The sequence below is a fragment of the Caenorhabditis remanei genome, chromosome IV (genome assembly GCF_010183535.1).
Source record: "Caenorhabditis remanei strain PX506 chromosome IV, whole genome shotgun sequence".
Taxonomy (NCBI): domain Eukaryota; kingdom Metazoa; phylum Nematoda; class Chromadorea; order Rhabditida; family Rhabditidae; genus Caenorhabditis; species Caenorhabditis remanei.
The window spans coordinates 17577063-17599603 of record NC_071331.1 but is presented as its reverse complement, the minus strand read 5'-3'; the positions used below and the strand labels follow the sequence as shown (position 1 = coordinate 17599603).

Sequence of the window (22541 nt, the reverse complement as noted above, 5' to 3'; positions counted from 1 at the left end):
GCATCTAAACCTAATTCGATGAGAGTGATTAGAAGAATAAAAATGAGAAGGAGTAGGAGGAAAGGGATTAGGGTGGAGAAGAAGAAGATGTTCGCAACTTGAGAAAATGTGTGCAAAATGGAATGGAGACATGAAATCATTGAGGTTTAAAAGAGCAAATCGAGAAGTAATTGAAAAATGAGAGCAATTGGATTTTGATGGTTCGAAAGGTTCAGAAGATGAGTAAGAGAAGGAGAACAGTTGTGAGCAGAGGAGGGAATTTCGGTGATACAATAAACATGAAATTCAAAACAAAAATTTTACGACTAAGAAGTCAGCTAACTTGGAATCAGGAAAAATGAAAAATAATCAAATTGAAATCGGTTCTTGCTCTGTTTTTTCTTGTTTTGTTTGAACAAAAAACTCTGTGAAAAAAATGAAGGTTGACTAGAATCTTGCCTAATTTGCACCAGGTTATGTCTACTTTAGGGAGACCCCGTTATCTCAGACGACAGTTTTCAAAAAGGCCCCCTATAAAACCATTGTCAACTACAAAATAAAGGTCTCTATTTCTTCTAAATACCCCAAAAATTGGAGAAATAAAATCCTATTTCACTTGTAACACATTCTCGAAGTTAACAATTTTTAATGAAACTCAACATCAATTTTTATCGATTCGACTAGTCTATTCGAAGGGTCGAGTGGTATGTTTGAAGACAACTAAATTTAAGAAAACAAACCAATCTCCTCACGTTGCACAATCAAAAACTATTTCTAGCCAATCTCAATCTTCGAACTTTCAGATTTTCCAGCCTGGCACCTATTATTTGTAAGCACTAATCATATTAATGCTCTCTCTTCTTTTCCTAATCTTATCATCTATATCTTTTTTCCAATTTTCTACCTAACCAACAACATATAAAAAGTGCTTCTTATCACAAGTCTTCAGTCTTGAAATAGAATAAATGAAGCCCTTGAGAGAGGAAGGAAACGAACTCGAGAAGATGTTTTAGTTTTCACGAAACATGCTCCCATGACATTTTTATTTTCAGAATTCCTCATTGGATTAATGTGAGAAATCGGTGAAAGATGAGTGTGAAATCGAGTGAAAGATTTGCAGAAAATGAAGTGTAATCGCATTTGAATTCTGGAAAATTCTGGAGAAAACTGTGTCATTGCGTAGGAAAGGGAAGAATGAAAGAATGTTCCAGAGATAAATCAAAAATAAATGTGGGAAGGAGATGACGAAGAAGGCGATTGCTCAACCGAAACTCCCAAATATCCGGGACTTTTTGTTGGGAAAATCGAGAAGTTGAGTTGGGTGCAGGGGAACGGAGAAGACACATTAATCACCGAAAACTAGCATCACATGGAGTAGAAAAAGTGATAGATCAAAGAGAACAAACCGACTATTCAGGGATTTCCGGGAGCAAGTTTGTCTCGAGTTTTGGAAATTTGGAGTGGGGAGATAATAGGAACTCTTTCAGATTTTTTTTGAGTTAGGTTATTTAGGAAGCTCAAAATTTGAAGGATAGTACTCAAAACGAAAGTTGGAATGTTTTGTGTTTTTAGAAATCTGGAATAGAAATTGACTTTTGAATTAATACAGTGATGGTCAAAAAATTGTTTCCAATTTAGTTGAAAAATTAGCATAATAAAAATGTAAAAATACAGATTTTCTGATTTTTTTTTCATACAATCTCAAAAATTTGATATTCATTTTAGGGCGAAAAAAATTATTTTTTTGAAGTTGTCGTTTCAAATACCGGTCTCGGAAATGCTTGTACCACAAGAAGTTGCCAAATATATTTTTGAAAAATTTCTTCTGATTTCTACATAAGTAAGTCTTCTGTATTTGATTTAGAGTAAGACAGTTTTAAAGCTGATGACATGGAATTTCAGATTCTATTTTTAATATTCCCATGATAACAAATTGGAACGAAATGTGAAAATTTTGGTCTTGACATCCTCCAACTCTCTCACAAAGGAACTGCTTTTAGAAAATGTTTGAGAACTCGCTGAAAAATGTCTCATAGGTAGTTTCGACCATTCTGAACAAGATGACAACAAAATCTTTTGCCTGTTCCAGCTCCGGAGCTCGAAAATCTCATTCTCAAACATTTTCTAAAAGGAGTTCCCTTGTCAGCTACAGGACATATTCCAACCAAATTTGCGTGACGGTGCAAATCCTCAATTCCATGTTCATATTATTGATAACAAATTCAGAAACCCTATGATTTCAAATTTCTGGGAAAATCTCAACGTTTCACTGCAGAGCCAGTTCTGCCCTCAAACTCTCCAGGGAACCAATTCTGACCCTCCTCTCTACCAACCAAATCCCCTTGACCGTATTCTACCTATTGTAATATCTTTCTCTAGTTCTCCGTTCAAAATGTTGTTTTCCATATTATGCGAACTGTATACAAGTATTCATCTCTCTCTGTCCTCCAACCACTCCCATTCTCTTCTTCATCTCCTCTTCCTCCTGTTCCCTTTTTCCATGTTCTTTTTGTATTCTTTCCGGAGAAATAAACCTCTCCGGGGGTGTGACAGTCTCTTTCTCTTTTTCTCTGCTTCTCCTATCGTCTCGTTTTAGAATCATTGTTATATTAGTACGTCTCCGTCTCTTCATCTCATGTGCTCTCTCCTCAAACCCAATGTCATTTTCCCTTTTTGAGTCTCCCTCCTTCTCCTTTTACCTGTGCTTGGCCCTCCTGCCAAATAAATACAAAATGTACATGTGGGTGGTCTTTGGATTTTATTTATTTTACAAGAAACAGAAAAAAGTTATTTTTGTTCGTGAAGCCCCCGTTTTCTTCAGCTATAGTGGTCGCCATGACAACTTCCATTTTTCATATTTTTGGGCTCATTTTTTCTGTTTCAATTGTTCTTCTTCTTCTTTTTTAAATAAAGCATTTCTTCTAATAGAGTCTAGTGTTTTATTTTTGACTTAGTTCCTTGCAGCTTACAAATTTTTAATGTTACGTTACAAAAACGAGCGTCAATTTTATAATGACCAGTCAACATCAGAAAACTACTTGTGAATCCACTTTGACATTCCAGTTTTGCCGAATTTCCAGTCAAACAAGAGTGTAGTGAAAGGTCAAAATGTGTGTTTTTTAATTCAAATGTTTTTTTCGAGATGAAAAAAGAAAACCTCTGTTAATAAGGCAACCAGAAATCTAAGATTTTCAATGAGAGCAAAAAACGGCTACCGTTCGGGAAAACCAAACCAGTGAACCATCAATAAAAATAAGAATTCTGAAAATGGATTCTAAAAAATCGGTTACTGTTTTCTTATTGGAAATTCATATTCTTCTGATATTCATGAACTCAATGTCGGGTATTCTGAATTTCATGTCATCATGGTTAAATGAATTCCTATTCTCTCTCCCTGACTGTGTTTAATTATAGTCTTTCCATCCTACGACAGACTTCCTGACTCTTCTTCTTCTTCCCATTCACACCATGAATCATCTCTTCCCTAACTACTGTCTACATGAAAAAGAAGTTTATAAATAACAGAAGAGAACAAATGAAACAGTCAAACACACAGTATATTTATTTGTCTCATCCCTACTACTCTTTTTTTCAATTTTTTTTGTTTGTCTTTGGACTCTCTTCACTATTTTTTTTCATTCAAACGTTTGTCACTCTTTTTTTGCGAAAAGGTTTTATTGTAAATGTCACAGAAACAAGAGAATGTTCAAAGTCTAGCTGCAACTTTTTTTTTATTTCTTGCCAATTTCGTGCTCTGTGAGCATAGAAAAAAGAAAATTAGAAGGGTCCAGCATCCATTATTTCTATCTTTTTTCCGCCTCAATTTCTTCTTTTTCCTCTTTTTTTCATGCATTTACATTGTCATTTTGATGTGCGTCATTGACACGGTCATTCTATCAGAATCCGGTCGATTGAATACGTAAAACAATCAACTGAATACCACTATTAAACCCAAATAAAACAACATTCAATGTGTGATTGGATCGACCAATTCAACCGTTTCGAAAGAGAATTCTATCCCTTTTTTGGTTTCATGCCAGTGGTTCTTTTCATTTTTTCAATTAGTCTCTGTGAGTCAGAATGGGAAAAATGATTCATTTTGGAGGAGAGCGTTTTTTGGTTTTTTGGGGAAATTGAGCAGATGCGATAATTTTAGTTTTATCGGCTCAAAGCAACTTTCTCAAAGACTTTTTTCTTATTCTAGAAACCAGAATGTTAGAAGAAAAAATCTTGAAAAATGCTCCAAGTCATTGCCTAAAAGTTTTTTTTCTAATTTTTTTTTCTTGTTTTGGACTGTCATACTTCTGAAAATCCATTTGAAAATTTCCATTTGAAAATAACCTTTTTTACTCATTTTTTGCGTACTTGCATGCAATCAATCTCTCGCATTCTCTACTCATATTTCATTATTTGTACCTTATAAATGTTTCTCCTATTATCCTTTTTCCTCTCCCCCCAACAACTCTTAAATCCAATAATTTCAGATTCTCAAACATGAGTTATGCGGCCAATCTAACATGTAAAAGTGGTATTTTAATATCAGCACTGGAAACAACTCCAAGAAATGCATTACTGTATTTGGCAGCGTTGTTTTATTGCTTTTTGGGTGAGTTTTGAGTTGAAAAATTCAAGATTTCTATGAAGGGAAATAAGTTGAAAATATTCGTCAGCTGGCTGGTATTTACCCCCCACGCAACTTCAAAAATATATGTTTGTGATTCCATTTGACTGATAAAATATGACATATTTGACCTATCAAATTTTGAACTTTCACATGACTTTCTTCTTTAGGAATCGCTATCGCCGCCGATATTTTCATGTGCTCAATTGAGCAAATCACGAGTGCAACAAGAAAAGTAAAAAGACAAAAGAAAGTGGGACGACTGGTTTCGAAGGAAGAAGAAGATGGAGACGAAGAACAATTTGAATATATTCGGATATGGAATCCAACTGTTGCCAACTTGACACTCATGGCTCTCGGCTCATCGGCACCTGAGATTTTACTCTCGATTATTGAAATAGTTGGAAACGGATTCAAGGCAGGAGACCTGGGACCGGGGACTATTGTTGGCTCAGCCGCATTCAATCTGTTTTGTATTTCTGCAATTTGTGTATTTGCTGTTGGACAGACTACGAAACGGATCGAGTTGTATCGAGTGTTTGTTGTTACAGCTTTCTTTGGAACATTTGCATACATTTGGGTGTTTTTGGTAAGACATTTCGGAGGGGAAAAGGGTTTTTTGGAAATTTCTAGAGCTGGGTTAGGGAACTCTGAGATATTTGAGAAAGTGATGTTAGCCGTTTGAAGTTTTACTACTGAAAAAACAGAAATCAGCAGACTTGTCAAAAATCGGGCCGCCTGGATTCAACAGTGGGGACTCATTTTTACCAAATTTTGAAAAAATAGAGTAAAAATGCATAAATTATCATACATATTCACATTTTGATTCAATTTTAAAGTTTTTTTTATTTGTTTTAATTCGGCCCGGCCCGTGACAAGTCTAGAAATCAGGAATTCTCGAGAAATAAACCAAAAAATTTCCGAAAACTAGGAAATCTATTTTTACAATGCGGGGAACTGTAAGACATAGGTGTCCATAATTTCTAAAAGTTACTAAGAATAGTTTTCCACAAATTTGAAACAATTTTCTTTACAGTTTAAAGTAAAATCAGTCCTCGATCTAGATGCTTGCTTTCAGGTTCTTATCGTCATCACCCCCAACGTCGTCGATGTCTGGGAAGCTGTCCTAACACTCCTGTTCTTCATAATTCTTGTAGTTCTTTCCTATTCCGTTGATGTTGAAATCTGGAAGAAAAAACGTGCAAGTGATCTCCAAGAAGAACTTGAATTGGCTCAACAAGACAGTGGAAAAGTAGATGACGATAAACCAGAAAAACTGAGTAATGAGATCAAAAAATGGGCAAGCACATTCAGTCTGACTCATGAGGATACAAATGCAGTCGTCGTTGATTCAACTCCATCAGTGGATACAGTCAGAAGATGGACCAGAACTATCTCTGCAACTTATCCATCTCTTTCTGAAGAAGACCAAGCAAAGTTGTTGGCTTATAGAGTTTCAAGGACTATGGTGAGGATTTAGAAGTCTGAAATTAAAATATGTTTTTCTAATTTTAGTCGCATGACCGTCTCTACTACCGTATCCGAGCAATCCGTCAGTTGTCTTCTTCATGGAGAAAAAGTGAAGAAGAGGAAGTTCAGATGATTGAGAAACAAGAAAGCACAGATTCTGGGAATAGAAGTGAGTGGATTTTCTAGGAATCCTTTCTTCAAAGTCTACATTTTAGAGAAGACATTTGTCGAGTTCTCCGCCCGTGTCTACCGTGTCGACTCGACCGATGAAACAGTATCCCTAAAGGTAAGATCTTAACCCCCTCAATTCGTTCTCCAGACATCTTTCTAAAAAATCAAACTGATTACATCACAAACAAAAGAGAGAGGGGCTTTATGCTAAAATGAAATCATAATCTATCTGTTTTTGAAGTATAGATTATCTTGTGTTTCATAGAAAAAGCAACGTGGTTTCCACATGGCAAACATGGTAAATTATGAGATTAGTCAGATTAAAAGTGGAGAAGACTGGATTAAGAGATAGGGGATGAGTGACTGATTGATCAAAAATTTATGTTCTTTTTTTTTGCAGATTGTGCGAAAAGGAAATATGGATTCAAAGTTTACAGTTCACTATTCAACTGTGAATGGGCTTGCGAAGAAGGATTTGAACTTTTTGTTCAAGGCTGAAACATTGCAATTCAACCCAGGAGAGCTTCACAAAACGGTACACAGAATTCTGATGAGTCCCTTCTGAATTTCCAATTTCTAGATTACTGTAAAATTGATAAACGCGTCAAACTGGAGACCAAATGACGTTTTCTATGTTCATCTGAAGATTCAAGATGAGGACGAAGACGCCAAGATTCGATTGGGAGCTTGTAATATTGCTAGAGTCAAGATGCCAGACGAGTCTGCAATGATGTTGGGAGGACCACTTGTAGAGTTTGTGAAGCCTAATTATGTAAGTTTCTCATTGAGAAATTAATTAATTATTCTAATTTTTAAATCATTAGGTCGTGAAAGAGAATGCCGGATACGCTAGATCATTCGTCTCGAGAAAAGGGGGAAAACTGAAAGATCCACTCAGAATTCGATACGAAACTGAAGACGTGACAGCTAAACAAGGAGAAGATTACACATCTGTAAAAGATGGAATTATTGTATTCGAGGGACAAGAATATGAAAAATACATTGATATTGATATAATTGATGACAAAATGGATGAGAAGGACGAGGCGTTTATAATTGAATTATTGAAAGTTGAAGAGGGAGACGTGTCGATCGGAACAAGAAGAAAGGCGACGATTACTATTATTTCTGATGATAATGTACTCAAAAACATTACAAATGTTCACAAGTTAATGGGACACTATATGAGACAACTGAGACCTGGAAAAGCCACGTGGAAAGAGCAGATCTTGAATGCAGTGTCAGTGAATGCAGGAGATCTTGCAAATGCTACAGTATCCGATTGCATTCTTCATGCTCTCGCTTTCCCGTGGAAATTTGCATTCGCTTTCCTTCCACCACCAACTATTTTCTACGGTTACCCATGTTTTGTTGTTGCCCTCGTGGCAATTGGATTGGTGACTGCAGTAGTTGGTGACGTGGCATCAATATTTGGGTGTATGGTTGGATTGAAGGATGCGGTGACTGCGATTACACTCGTAGCTCTCGGAACATCTTTGCCAGATACGTTTGCTTCGAAAATTGCAGCTGAAAGTGTGAGTTTTGTTGAGTTTTTGAGCAGAAGAACCTTTCTTCATTTCTGTAGTTGACAACATTTTTGTAACAGTTTTCACTAGAAACTTATTAACAAGGCACGCTTCTTACAACCGCGCTCTACCGAAACCGAAGTTAATTGTGTGCAAAACTGAGAGACTTAGAGAAAAAAAGACATTTTTCAAGGGCATTTCGGTGGAGCGAGCGTGAAATTTCAACTCTCTAGAACTGAACCATACAAAAATGTTTTCAACTCAATTTCAATTTCAATTTCAGTCAACCCCCCTTACCCTCGCTTTAAACTAGATTCTTTCCAGGACGACACTGCTGACAATGCGGTTGGCAACGTGACCGGCTCCAACTCAGTGAATGTTTTCCTTGGACTCGGTCTTCCATGGGTCATCGCATCCCTTTATTGGGCATCAAAAGGCGAATCATTCCGCGTGGACGCTGGTGATTTAGGTTTCAGGTGAGCACTTCTATCTTCTTACGCCTACATTTTCTCGTGTCAATTTCCTGTTTCTTTACGAATTGGTGACGTTATTTTCGAAGCGGTGCACGTGGCGATGAGTTGTTGCAAATAAAAGAAGATAAACATGTGATTCAATTATTATTCTTTTTTGCAGCGTCACCGTGTTCATGATCTGCTCGGTGCTCTTTTTGGTTGTGTTGGTGCTCAGAAGGAAATTGGAATTGTTTGGAAAAGGAGAGTTGGGTGGTCCATTCGGTCCAAAGACACTGTCTACACTGTTCTTCGTTAGTCTTTGGATTGTCTACGTGTCATTGTCGATTTGGAATATGTACAGGACTGATAATAAGTAATTTCGAATCGGTAACACTGCCTCTGAACTATAATTTTTAACTTTTGGAATGATCTATTTAAACATATTTAAACTACAAATTTGATTCAATTCTGACCTCACTGTGATCAATTGCATAATAAGTATTAGCTACAAGATTCGTTTCTTTTTCTTGCAAAATAAATGAAATTTCTAACTGTATTCTATTATTTTCGAAACGACACCTGGTCATGAGTGGTGTCTGAGGGTTTTGCAAAACTGATAACATTGAGCATTTCCTGTGAGCCTTCCGGAAGTATTCTGAGCACCAGAAGTTGGTAATTTCCGAAACCTGGCTTGTTTCTGGTGTTGTTATTTCCGGTGCTCCGCCAACTCCTCATGACAAAATTACAGTCCCTGCAGTAAACTTTCTCACCAATAAAAACACTTATCAATATCTTTTCTGACGTAGTATTTTTCCATTTTTCCCCACTAATCATAACCGAATTGGGTCGAAACATTTCGTGGGTTTCAGTCGCCATTCTCCTCATAAATTTATCTTATTTGCGTCATTTTCCGTTTTGAGTGCAATTCACTTCACATTTTCCCAATTACTCTACGTCGTCTACACCCAAAACAAGATCATTGTCATCAACACGTTTCACCTGTTCTGAGGTAATTTTTCGAATGGCGGAAACGTTGTCGACTTATTACATCTGTCGGTGTTTATGTCGGGCGTAAACATATTAGAGCACAATGGAAATCAAATGGAAATATACTCTATCTGAAATTTGAGAGAACAAAAAAAAGAAAAGTTTGGAAAGGCTCTCTTGAAGCTGAAACCGTGAGGAGCAGAGTCCAAGGTTCAAAATTGGAAACCACTGGGTGAAGGTTTTAAATCAATCTAGTAATAAATCTAATTCCACAAGACCAAGAAATCTAGTGAACTAGGACAAGGCATTAATACGTATGTCTAAATGTCTGAAATTTTCAGCCATAATTTCAGTAGTGTAATAAAAACTACAGTACCCTTCAAAATGAAATTCGATTTTTTGATTTCCCCAAATATTACAGACATGTAGAGTGTGTCCTGGTGTCCCAGATAGTTCAATCTTTTCAGATATTTGATATGTTTTAGAACACATCTAGTGTTTCATTTTTGTAATTAGCAACCTCTTTAATGAACCCTCCCCAGGAATTTACATTTATTCGAAGTTGAGAAGTTGTCTTTCACACCGAAATGTGTAAATTCGTGGGAAACTGACTTCAACGAGTGATAACTCCGAGGGTACAGTTTTTACAAAAAAGTTACCAACTAAAAAAGTGAGCTCTAGTTATGATATACATTCTCTACAAAAATGGAGGTTATAGGGGGATCAATGACACCGTGACATAGTTTCAAAGTTTGGAACTTTTCCGTCGGTTCTGTAAAGTCTTTCTCAAAGTTAGATTCGTTCTTGAAAACTAATTTCGATTGTTGGATAACCTTTCAATGCAGGTTTTTTCCGGAGACTCCAAATTCAAACGGTCTTTCGAACTTCTTCTGATTTCTGAAATTTTATAATTTTCCACCTGGAACCCCTTCTGAATAGTTCAAGATCCCTGTTCAACAAATCAAATCCTTTTTTGCAATCCATTCTCTCCTGAAATTCCAAATATCCCCGACTCTTTTTATCGCCCCTTCCACCCGTCATTTCTCTGTTTTCCTCCTCCTTTCGGTACTAAAATTTGCGATTGGCATGGAAGAAATTTGAAGAATTTGAAACATTAATATCTCTCGCGCAGCTTAATCTTTTCCACCCCGAATAGTACTGTCTGTCGTGGAGACGAGGCAAGAGAAAACAGACGGAAATGACGAGAAAAAGAGAGAGATAGAGGTATGCAAATGAATGAAGAATGGCGAGAACGTTTCGGTGGACGGGACGGAGCGCACGGTCGAGAACAACCTCACTCATTCGTTCATTTTTCGCGTTTTTCACATATTTCGAGCCGATCAAAGAGCGGGAATGCTCATTGAGGGTCAAGTGGAAGGGCACAACAACAGAAAACAGTTTTAAGAAATTTCGAAAACTGAGAAGAAGATGAAGATTAACAGGTGAAATCCGAAACGACGTCATAGGTCACCGGTGTTTGATTCGGGGGTTTCTCCCACTCAAAGAGAGATAGATATTGTCATTAATCCGTAATGAGTGTAAAATTGTGAAAATCTGAAAATAACATGAGGGAGGATTAGATGATCGTCATTGTTCAAAATTTGCATTTTTGTGAATTGGTGATATTATAAAATCTGCCTTCAGTCCTGAAAATGATATCAAGGCTAAATCGGGATACGGTACTTTAGTACGGGAGTCCACCGTGCCTGTTCTCACTTCAACTTCATTTTGTCCTTCTGCAGTCGTCAGCTTAGCATGTTTCTCACATCCTTAGAGTCCTTATCTCCTTCAGAAGTTTCCCGGTTTGACTGCACTCAAAAGTGGAAATCTTGAAAATATTTTGAAGCCGTATAGTATGCTACGACACAAAGAACTGACCCAGAAAACATGTGACGAAAACTTGTAAATTTTCTTCTTTCAAAAATTCATACATCATCTAGGGAAGAGATTAGGAATCATTTCAAACTCTCTGGAAGTGAACTAAGATCCTGTCGGGTCAGAATGATAGGCTTCAAGTGTACGATCAGCTCATTTCCGGGGGTAGATCAAACTACAAAGGGGGATACTGTAGTGATAACTGATCGTATGACATGTTGTCAAAAACACATTAGGATCATGCTGGGCAAAATGGGAATTCTTCGTCAACTACCCAATTTGTTTTATTCTTTTTCTTCTTGTTTTCAGTCATTTTTTCCAGTGTATTCCCCATTCAGTTACACCCATTTTCTTCTTGTCTTTCAGATGGTGTAGACCATGTGATACATATAGAAAAGAGGTTATCTTTCTCCCTCTCTCTCTCTCTCTTTATTCATTCTAATTATTTCCTGTTTCAACTACGGGATTCCCCCTTTCACTGAGAAGAGATGACTCATTCCGAGAATATGCGTTTTGGAATGTACAATTTTTGAAGATTCTTATGAGACCAATGACGTTTTTTTGATTTTCAGGAATGAGATTCTTCTGTTGGCCGAGTCGGATCCTAGGTCAGGTACCTTCATCTCTGGCTCCAGACGAAAACCGACCTTTGAACTGTCTTCAGAGTCATTCATATCCTCATTCATTTTTAGAAATAATTTCAATGAATCGCTCAGAATAGATGCTTCCTCTCTCTTCATTCCCACAATAGTGTATTGTTGTTGCAAGAGAATAGTAAATGAAAAAGTTCAAATGGCGTGAAAAGAGCCTTCCGCCCTCGCAAAAAAACACTGGAACAGGAAGAAGAAGTGACCACGACTGGACATTTTCAAAGTTTCCGTGAGAAAAAAGATCTTCTGTTTTCTGCAAATAGGTCATCTGCTCTGCTTCGGTTTAAAACGTCATTAGAACAGAAATGGCAAGTTGAGTTGTCACCTGAAAACGAGAGAAAAACTTCTGGAGAGAGAGGGAGTTGACGTTTTCTGACTTTTGAAATTCGCATTTCTAAAGAAGCAAACAGATGAAAATCCTGGAACATCATCTGATCGGAGGGACCAATGATATCATCACGTCTTCGGCTCGTTCACCCAATTTTTTGTAGATGAGAAGAAATAAACAATTCATAATAGGAGAGGAGCCAGAAGTTGCAGAAGAGAAGAAGAAGTGACATCAAATAATAACACGTTTTGTAGAGTAAAGAGGAAAATATGTATCCGATTAAAATTATCTGGATAGGTTCACGGTGGTCGATACAGACGTATTTTTAAAAAAAAAATCAAAAATCTGAAAATCGGTATACAGAAATTCTATGAGACTGTCGAAAACGGCCCCGGGGATTTTTGAAACCAAAAGATTTTGAAACTGGGACATTCAAAAACTCAACATTTCTGGTTGGTAAATGTTTTCCAGTTTCCAATTGTCTTATGTCTCGGAGCCATAAGAATCCCAGATCCATTTGAATAAAATCATGTTGAAAATCACATTTCAAAAGTGTCATCTATAGGGAAATATTATTTAATAGGTTACTCCTGCAGCCCACTTAAAAATATTTTCTACTTCCAAAGTTTTTCCAAAACTTTTCCACCTGAAAGTTTCCGAATTCAAGGCTACAAACCTTATTTAGAAATGTCTAAATGTCTCGAAATGTAGTTTGCTCTTGTTTTTTTTGGACTCGAAATCGAATCAGACTGATCACTTTTCTTGTCTTGCATCTCACTTCTCTCTTTATTTATTTTATTTTCAGCTGCACGAACCCAGTTGACATTTCTATTTTCAGAGTTTCTTCCCGGGTTCTCTTCAGAATATTTCAGAATCTACTTCTCCCGGAGACGCAGACATAGAAGTGGACACAACGCATGATCCGGAGCATTTTGTCTTGCAGAATAGACGATTTAGCACCTGTTCATCATAAAAAGTACTAGTGGATTCTCATCAGTTCTTTGACCAATTCAGGTAAAAGATGACGTCGTTTTCTGAACCGCGGGAAAAAATGAGAGAAAAGGAAAGTCATTACATTTCGGAACACTGGAAGAAGAGGGTAAAAATAACAAATAAAAGCGTTATTCCATGAAAATCAAACCTATCTTTCTATTCCAAGAGAAATGAGAAAAAAAGAAGAAAAAAAGGAGAAATTTATTGTTGTTTGTAGATGAGAGAAAGGACGACGGCTTACCTGAAAGAGGTTATTTGAGGAAATGACGTGGATATAAATAGAACAAATAAAGAGCAATAAAATAGAGTTCAGAAGAGGTTGTGATGACGTGTCAAGGAGCTAGACAACTGGAATTCAGAATACGGAATTTCAGGTTCAGGGATTCATGATGTTGACGTCGAGAAGAGTCGGCAGGTGGAAACTTTTCGTGATTGTATGCAATTGCAAATCTGAACTCTGAGTACTCGAATGATTACGGAGGAAGAGAATTTCTGAGAGGAATCAGAAGATTGGAGCCGTTGAAGGGGGCAGAATCACAGTAGGATGGCTCTGGAGACGTTTTAAAACTATGAAGATTTGAAACCTAAAACTGGGAAAACTTGGAGCATTAGGAAGACAATAGATTCTGAATCCTTGTTTCAGAACTTTCAGAGTCCTTGTGAGAAATGTCGTAACAACTAGAAATTCAAATTTACAGTAACCAGAAGGCTCTTCCTCAAGCGAAACGATCATCACTGCGGGCTCAAGAAATATATCTGATCCCAACTGAGATTCTAGAGGATCTTTTGAACCTGCATCCTAGATCTCCGATCCTTCCAGCCCACGATTCTACCCATTCCATCTGAATATCGTCAGAGGAAGTCATTTCACTTCACTTCCAGATTTCCAAAAGACACGTCCTCGTCGTAGTTCCTCCATTCTCAAATACCTTCCTTCACATTTCAGCGATACCTCGATGATCCATGGTTTCCGTCATATTTCTCTCTCTCTCTTCCACAAAACCTTTGGCCTCCATTCTCTTTCTGTTTTCTGCCTGATGTTCTTCTTCTTCCTCGTTGGTCTTCAAGATGATTCGAAGAGAAATGTTTTCGTTCGGTGAAGTGGCGGTGTCCAAACCCCATCAAAAACTGACTATAACCCATTCAAGAGAAGGGCGTCGATATTACGTCATAATGTCTTATTTCGAAAGATCATCGTAAAAATTTTCACTCGACTAGACTGTCATGGTGGTTTTCTACAGAAGGGCCCTCATCAAGTAGCGACTAAATCAGAGAACCGGGCTCAGAAGACTCTGAAAATAAAGCTGTTTTCGGTGCTCAAAGACTCGGAAAGTACTATGCAAATGCGCTCCAATGCTCCATGGATAAATAATCGAACCCATCTCAAACTTGGTAATCTCTACTACAAGAATTATGCCCCCAGAATCCAAATTATATTCCAATTTTTTTTACAGCAGCTGTTCCTGATCAAACTTCTCCATTCATTCATGTTCCTTATCGAACACAATGTGCACATAGTCCTAAGCCCCGCCCCCTTTTCTCCGAAAGATTCCCAGGGTAAAGCCTACGGGATGCCTCTCTCTTTCTTCTTCTGCTGGCTTGCCGCACGCAGAAAATTAGTTTGTCTGCGTCTCTCGAAGACCCTCTCGTTTTTCAGAAATTTCAGATGGGCGGAGTCACTGGGGTTTGAATATAAATACCGCCCCTGTTGTGCCCTTTCTCTTCATCAAACACTTCTCAGCTTTGCCTTCTTCTGAGCCTTCACACCTCTTCTTCATTCAATAAAATGTTCCCTGGTCATCATCGTTTTTTGATTACATGCCTTCTTATCTTTCAACTTACCGTAACCACCGAAGCTCGACTGATTCTGGAAGGGACGACTGAAAAGTCAGAAGAGATGCCATCTTGTCCTGTTTTGGCTGATGAACCTGTTGGGGAAGTTATGGAAAGGATATGCGATATGTGTCATGAATTGAGCTCACATTCAAGACCCAATATGAGGATTGAGTGCAGGTAAGATTTCCTTTATTTCAAGCCCTATACCTAACTCTTCTCTACTTTCAGAGCTGACTGTTTCACAACTGATGCATTCCGAGAATGTCTGAAACTCTTCACACCACGTCGTCATACCAGACATCTTCGTCAGAAATACTGAATCATTTTCAGTCTTCTGAATCCTTGCCTCTAACCCCCTCCAAGTGCTCTTCTACACGGTTGTCGTCTCCAATAGAATCTCGTCAGAAAACATCTCACGGGTATAGAAAACCTTTATGAAATCTCTTCTGAAACTGTATTCTTTTTCTCTCTGCCCCCGAATCCACCCTACCTCTTTCTCTTCTTCTTCGTATTTTTACTCTTTTTTTGGTTCTATCCGGTTAAAAACCTCCCATTCGCTAGATTTCAGTCTACTAATTCTTGTTTTATTTATTACCGGTCCACTCCCTCTCAAATTGTGATATACGTGATTTTGAAACCCCTCCGCTTGCTTGTCCTCTGCTTTGTCCATCTTGCAATTCGTTTTCCGAAATTGATCTCTTACTTTCCTTCAGCCAGTTTTCTAGTAATTCGTTTGTATGAATAAATTTTTGGTTCCTCTTATTTTTTAATTTTCTCTTTGTTTTTTGGTTTCAGATGGATTGAACACTCTGAAGAAATTCAATTTTTGAGAGGGTATTCAACCAAAAACAACACGAAATTTTCAAAAATTTAGAACAACGGAAGTCGTTTGCACATGAAAATAAAATAAAAGAATAAGATGAAAATCAAAAAGCGTCTAGACGTCATTGTTTTATTGGGTGGAAATAAAACGAAAATTCGGAAAAGAAACGGCCGAACAAACGAAAAAAAAAACGATCATATGAGCTTCTTCTTCGTCGATATTCTCTTCACAAAATGTTCAGAAATCATGTATTTTTTTTTGGACGGAACACTGGAACCATTTTAAGGACAAAGGAAGTTTTTTCCGCCAAGATAATGGTCCAGTTTGAGTTGAGTTTATTCGAAATCGTTTTGAAATCGTTTGAAAAAATCTTTGCAGAAATTGAGCTTTTTTTATTCCGAAATCGAGGAAATTTCGAAATCGGAAAGGATATTCATGATTGATGGGTTATGTATGGAGGCGGCTGTTTCAGCAAGATTTGAGGGGATCGTAGGTCAAGTTATAAGCAGGAGGGGTACTGTAGCATTTCGGCAAATGTGCTCTATGGAAAAATTACTTGAGATTTCGGTGGAGCGAAGTTGAAAAACTTCGTTACGAGAAGTCAAAGATCACGTATCAGCTCGCCACAGTTCTTACAACTGCGCTCCACCGAAATTCTCTTGAAAAATGTCTTTTTTTCTCGGAGTTTCTCGATTTCGCACACAATTGTCCTCGGTTTCGGTAGAGCGCGGTTGTAAGGAGCGTGCCTTGTTAATAAGTTTCTAGTGAAAGCTGTTACAAAAATGTTGTCAACTACAGAAATGAAAAAAGGTTCTTCTGCTCAAAAGTTCTTCTGCTCTGTAGATGAGCACATCGCTTCACCGAAACTCAGGCTTCAACATTTTCTAGTCAGAGTAAAAACCAAGATGTTCTGATAATTCTGATACTTTTCTGGTGGTTTCCAACCTCAGAAAAACACACACATTTTCCAAGTTTTTCAACCATTAGACATTGCTACAGTACCCCAACTCTCAAACTAAGACTCGTTCATCCCTAGACTCTGAACCTATTTTTACACTAAACATCTTCATCCTAACCTTTTCAACAATTTTCCCGGAACCTGTCACTGAGAATGCTCACTTGTTTAGCTGAGCACGTGAGAGCACAAAATACGCACATGTTGAACAAAAAATGCATCGTTATTTACTGAATTTAAATTTTCCCTCTCTTCTCTTAAATTCTAAAAATACTTCCTTTCTCTCTGCTTGTAAATTTCACCCCCGCTTTTTTGTTCGGACCGAAATTTGGAATACCAACAATACCTTCCTCGATGAGAAATTTTCAATTATTCCTACGCATTCTCTTTCCTGCACGTTTCTCTTCCAACCCACTATACCGCTACTCCAATTTTTGAATTTACGTGATGACGTTAATGTGGCAATGAGAGATCCACGTAGCCTCATCCCCCGCTTCGTTGTTTTTGTTGTGTGCACTTCTGTTTGTTATAAGAGATCGTCTGGAGTGAAAATTGTATCGGTTTGTTGACTAATTGCAGAATTTCATGGCTCCTGTCGTCAAAATATATTGGTTGTGTTCTCTATAAAAAAAACCTGGTAAAATAAAAATGAAAGGAAAAGAACTAGTTAATTCTTAAATATCCCAATACCAGAAATCACAACACAACTAATCAGGTCAAATGATGTTATCCCAGACTTCTCCTATTCGAGGAGCGTTTTATTGTTAAAATCATGCCTTCTTTATTTTCTCTTTCCAAACAGAAGAAGTACCACCCGGATAAGGACAGCGAAAAGAAGAATCTGTCTGTCATTATCCAGCATTAACAACCCACAAAACAACTTCTCTGATCTAGTCGTCTGATCTAATCCCTAGCTAGTGCAACACCCATAATGCACGAATAACAATGTTAAGAACAAGAGTGTCTGTTCTTTTTTCTTGAATGCGTGCAGAATGATCTGACATCATTAATTGAAAAAGTCTGGAAGAGATGAAGGAGATCAACTGAGCTGTCACTTATTAGCTGGCTTCGCATTTAGTCGTAATTGTTTCAAAACAGAAATAGGTTATGAGAAGAGCAATTACTCTTCAAAGGGTGATGTGAATTTCGAAACAAAGACTAAAGATCGAGATGTGACTTCAATTTTTGTTGAAATCCCGGCAGCTGCATCTCTGTAATCTTTGCATAAAATTTGTGCGAAACGTCATCAAACCACAAAATGCGAACAGTTTCATTTGTTTTCTGACTTTAATCGAATAAATAAATAAGAAGAGATCAATATCAGGTGGCGTGCTCGAGGTAGTTCCGCAGCTCCAGATTGAGTGATCTGCAATAAAAAATAATGAGTAATCGTGACTAATCGGAAGTAATTACTTTGACAAGAATAGAAAAATAATTACTAATATTTTACTACTACCTCGTGAGAAGACTGGAAAGGAGTAACAGGTGAAATTCTTTCAAAACTTTATTATTACTATAAAATTTTTCTGCTCATTTCTCTTCGGATTCATATTGCGGGAGTATCGGAACAGGTGGAACGCAATGAGATGCTCGAAGAACAAACGTGCGAAACGTAATGACCTTTTGAAAGGTAAATGTTGCAGACAACGTCTTACCCGGATATTCTGTGAGCAGTTTCCAGTGAAATCAGGCATTTGATCTTCGGAGTATCCAGATTGTTTCGATTCATCACAGAAACGAGTCCCATTGAATCGAGTGAGGCGATCTAAGAAAACGAACGACAACGTGGGATTTTGTGTTCAAAAATCGTGACAATACTATTTTGAGATTATTCGTATTATTTTGTTTTTTGTTGGTTTCCAGAACTAAATCTCAATGACTTATTGTTCTAAAAAAGGACGTTCCAAAATAGAAAAAAAGGGAGAGAACAAAGAACGGGGGATGGCTTACCACATTTTTTATATCAAATCCGGAAATATCCGTTTCATTCAATTTTAGGAACGTCTCATAAATACAAATAATCCGTTGAAGTTCGGCAGGCTTCGGTCCGAGTTCTTTAGCGAGTCGATTCTCTTCTGCACGTAATTCCTTCTTCTCCGACCGTTTGTCTTTTCCGTGATTCTAAAAATGGAAAATTAAAGAAGACAGAGTGATAGAGCAAGGGCAGGTGAGCTCTTGTTGTTTTGCATTCCAGGAACTGCGTCATAGAAATAAAAATAATCAAAAAAAAAGATAAGAGAATGATCATACTTTGACGAAGTATCGACTGTCTGCCTGTTGAGGATTGTTACTGGCACAGAACGCAGCGATTAAGAGATATCTGGAAATAATAAAAATTAAATTTGATAAATTGAAAAAGATAGTTGCCTCATTGCTAATGGCATCGCTTCAAAACTTGTCTCATTCTCAACTACTCTTTGCTCGTCAGGCCTCTGCTCTCCACTAACGTCTCCAAGTTTATCCGATGATGCTTTTCCCACACACTTCGATGCTAAGGTAGCATCGAATTTTGGCCCATTTTCGTGTACACGAACGCGTTTACTGTACATCTCCCATGCATCTGAGATCTGGAAATATTTCACCTTTGAATCATATAATCACAAGGAAGAACTCACAATTGAAAAAAGTGTGTTAGGCGATTTGCAGTACATGAATAAAGTTTGAATGGCGAAATTTATAAACTTCGGGTCAATCGATGAATCTGCTTTTGAGATCAGACACTTCGTAGTTTCTGAAGTCAATGTATTGTTAATTATTTTCAACATGATTCAAATTTAACCTTGAGAAGGTGTAGCAATGTGGAATCCAATGACTGAGAGATGAATGAGATTAATATGATATTGAGTAAAACATGAAGGCGCGCTTGTTACAAATCGAACTGTCAAATCGTTGATTGCTTTGTAAGATTCGAGGAAACATTGCAGTGGAGCTGGCGGATAATCAACGATTGACTGTGCATTGTCCAAGAAAATAATAATCTTTTTATTGTTTTCATCTGGCCTGAAATATCAGAACTTCGAGTTACTTTTCAGATTGAAAAGCTCACCAATCAACATTTTCGTAGAGATTATTGATAAATCTTTCAGCTTTATCTCCCCTCGTCTTGAAACCGAGACTTGTGGCAAGTGATTCGAGGAGCAGTTTCAGAGATCCATCCGCATAAAGAAAGTCGCCAAATACACAGATCTGAAGACACCTTTTTAAATGTTTCAATAGTGAGTTGAATACCCAATCATGTTCTGGATTATTCAGAACTTGACGAACTATCTCACTTCGACCACTTCCATCTTCTCCAAAGACGTGAACATGGGAAATTGATCGAGAATTGTTGTAGAGCAACATTCTTAACCGTTTGATGTCACTTTCATTCATTTCGCTGAAAATTAGTTTAAATATTTAAGTACAATCTTGTCATTGAGAAATTCATCAAAGTTTTAAAAAGAGATTCAAAAATTGTTATTTTAAGTTGGCGGTAAAAATTGAATTGAATAAACAAGGCGCTCTGCGGAATAACGGAGTATCGTAAAACACCGCCAACTTTGAAATCGAAGGTCTCGTCGAGAAAATTTTGATGATCAACAATTAGTGAATTTTTCAGCGCCAACTTCTGATTTTTTGAGTTTCAACTCATTCGAACACTCTTTTCATTCGTTCCTTTTCTCATTTCTCTCCTTTTAACCTGATGCATGATTATCCAATGAAGTTTTCTCATCAAACTTGCATCTTATCTCATTTTCGATCAGTTTTACTTCATCTATCCTATTCTCCTCTCGCCTGTCTTCTTGCGCAACATGCCCCTGCGATCCCACCATACGTACGAAGTGTTTCACCCCTGTTTCACCCTCCCAACGGGTGGTCGATTCAATCGATACAGGCGCTTCTGGGAGAGGGGGAAACGTGCTCTAGTGTACATTTGTTTGCCGGCGGAACGTTCGAATCGACATTTCTCTCTCGCCACCTCTTCTTAACACACATCTTTAATTCTTCCCCGAAATTAATATCAGAAGCATAATTTTCTCGTGAACTCTATTTGAAAATTAAGTCCTCTACGTGCTCTAGATAGATCGTATCAAAATTTCCTCTCCCCCCATAGCACAGTTACCAACAGAACTCGTTTATTTCGCTATGCATCTTACTTACCAATCAACTAACCAAGGTATTTCTCTTTCATTTCTAAAAAGCTCGTGTTAATGCCGTTCAGTTTTAAAAACGAATTGAGTCTTGCAGCCGAAGGACTCAACAAAATGTTGCGGGCCGGCAACAATATAAGGAGGCCCTCCAACAATGTGGAAAAGGACAACATAAAGGTACAGAAAACGTTGACGGAAATCTCTTATTGAAAAATCAGTTGCAGATGGCTCAAAAGCCAGGAAATGGGCCACTCAAACCGATCAACGCCAAAGGAGGCAAGCAAGTCACCAAACCAACCGCCAACATTCAACATGGTGCCGGTGAAGGATCTTTGCAAATCAAGACGAAGCGAATCAACATTCAGGACAATGAGACGAAGTTGCTTGAGTTGGCTCCGGATATATACAAGTATCTCGTCCACCACGAGAAAAAGTTTATTCTCAAGGAGGGATTTATGGATGGTGGTGAGCCAACAAGCAAGATGCGTCGTATTCTCGTCGACTGGCTCGTACAAGTTCACATTCGTTTCCATCTTCTCCCCGAGACTCTTCACCTCACTATTTTCATCTTGGATCGCATGCTCGAGACCAAGACCATCTCCAAGTCTGACCTCCAGCTTCTCGGAATCTCGGCAATGTAAGCGACTTATTCATTTGAAGACAACGTTATAATAACTTTTGATTCTAGGTTCGTCGCCTCCAAGTTCGAGGAAGTTTATCTCCCGGATATCTACGACTACGAGTTCATCACCGAGAACGCCTTCACCAAGAAGCAGATTCTGTCCATGGAGCAAGTCATTCTCAACTCCCTTCACTTCGATCTCTCATGCCCATCGTCCCTTGTTTTCGCTCGCTGTCTCTCGCGAGTCCTTTCGGAGGATGAGACCAATCCAGTTGACCAGACCGCCTTCTTTTATGCTTACAACATCAGCAAGTGCATCGGAGAGCTCGCCCTTCTCGACGCGGTCATGTCATCTGTCCCAAAGTCGCACATCGCCATCGCCGCCATGATCATTGCTCTCAACGTCTTCCCAGTTGAGGGAATTGACCCAAAGAAGGCAGAAGAAGCTGTAATGTAAGTGTTCTCGGTATCTCAAAGCATCAAATCAGTTATATCTTTTCAGTGCTCAACTCGAGGCTAACAAGGCAGAGGTCACTGAAGCCATTTCTCTTCTCGCCCAGGTCGCGTACAAGAACTTCAAGCAGCCGAAGCTTGTTGCCATCAAGGTATTTTGCATTCGATTCAATAACTCAGTTTGAATTGTCTTCTTTTTCAGAACAAGTACCAATCGACCAAGCTCGGAAGCGCTTCGACCCACATGACGGACGCAGTCTTGGATAAGATTGAGGCACTGGGAAGACAATCGGACATGGAATGAGAACTGTGCTTACTTTCAATAAACCCGTCTCGTCTTTCTAATTCTGGTTTACTTCTTTCCATCCATTGCTTTCCCTCTTCTCTCTATTATCAACATCCTCAAACCTCTCAATACTCGGCTCTTTTACCCATGTTTTAATTGTTTCCAGTCGCCTCTAAGTCCCTCTGGTCACACCCGCAATTCGCTTGTATATTGGTGAACACATCGTTGAGCGACTAAACACCACTTCATTCATTCATTTTATCTTCCACACAACATCGAAATTCCGATTTCTCTAAAAATTTCTATAACATTCTTCGCGCCTTCTTTTGTAACGATCTCATATTTAATTATCAAATCGACACTGTATCACTCATTGTCTTTTCT

At 38.1% G+C, this 22541-nt stretch overlaps 4 protein-coding genes across 4 annotated transcripts; 3 read left to right on the top strand and 1 right to left on the bottom strand.

Moving 5' to 3' along the window:
• Positions 1-4473: 4473 nt before the first annotated feature.
• GCK72_014903 (uncharacterized protein) lies at positions 4474-8596 on the top strand (the record flags this gene model as incomplete). The annotated part of the gene is made up of 10 exons (XM_053730531.1): positions 4474-4585; positions 4771-5189; positions 5679-6068; positions 6116-6239; positions 6286-6356; positions 6642-6776; positions 6822-7013; positions 7066-7776; positions 8092-8243; positions 8401-8596. The coding sequence occupies 10 exons, from the start codon at positions 4474-4476 to the stop codon at positions 8594-8596; spliced, it is 2502 nt and encodes an 833-aa protein (XP_053585303.1).
• A 6242-nt stretch (positions 8597-14838) lies between these two features.
• On the top strand, positions 14839-15207 carry GCK72_014902 (uncharacterized protein; the record flags this gene model as incomplete). Its single annotated transcript, XM_003108410.2, has 2 exons — positions 14839-15065; positions 15117-15207. 2 exons carry the CDS (start codon positions 14839-14841, stop codon positions 15205-15207), a joined length of 318 nt encoding a protein of 105 aa, XP_003108458.2.
• A 2779-nt stretch (positions 15208-17986) lies between these two features.
• On the bottom strand, positions 17987-22237 carry GCK72_014900 (uncharacterized protein; the record flags this gene model as incomplete). The annotated part of the gene is made up of 12 exons (XM_053730529.1): positions 17987-18032; positions 18322-18431; positions 18617-18787; positions 18917-18986; positions 19151-19233; positions 19282-19397; positions 19446-19666; positions 19713-19852; positions 19895-20042; positions 21055-21402; positions 21720-21864; positions 22189-22237. The coding sequence occupies 12 exons, from the start codon at positions 22235-22237 to the stop codon at positions 17987-17989; spliced, it is 1647 nt and encodes a 548-aa protein (XP_053585301.1).
• On the top strand, positions 20792-22175 carry GCK72_014901 (uncharacterized protein; the record flags this gene model as incomplete). The annotated part of the gene is made up of 6 exons (XM_053730530.1): positions 20792-20822; positions 20894-20973; positions 21021-21433; positions 21485-21871; positions 21921-22023; positions 22074-22175. 6 exons carry the CDS (start codon positions 20792-20794, stop codon positions 22173-22175), a joined length of 1116 nt encoding a protein of 371 aa, XP_053585302.1.
• Positions 22238-22541: the final 304 nt, after the last annotated feature.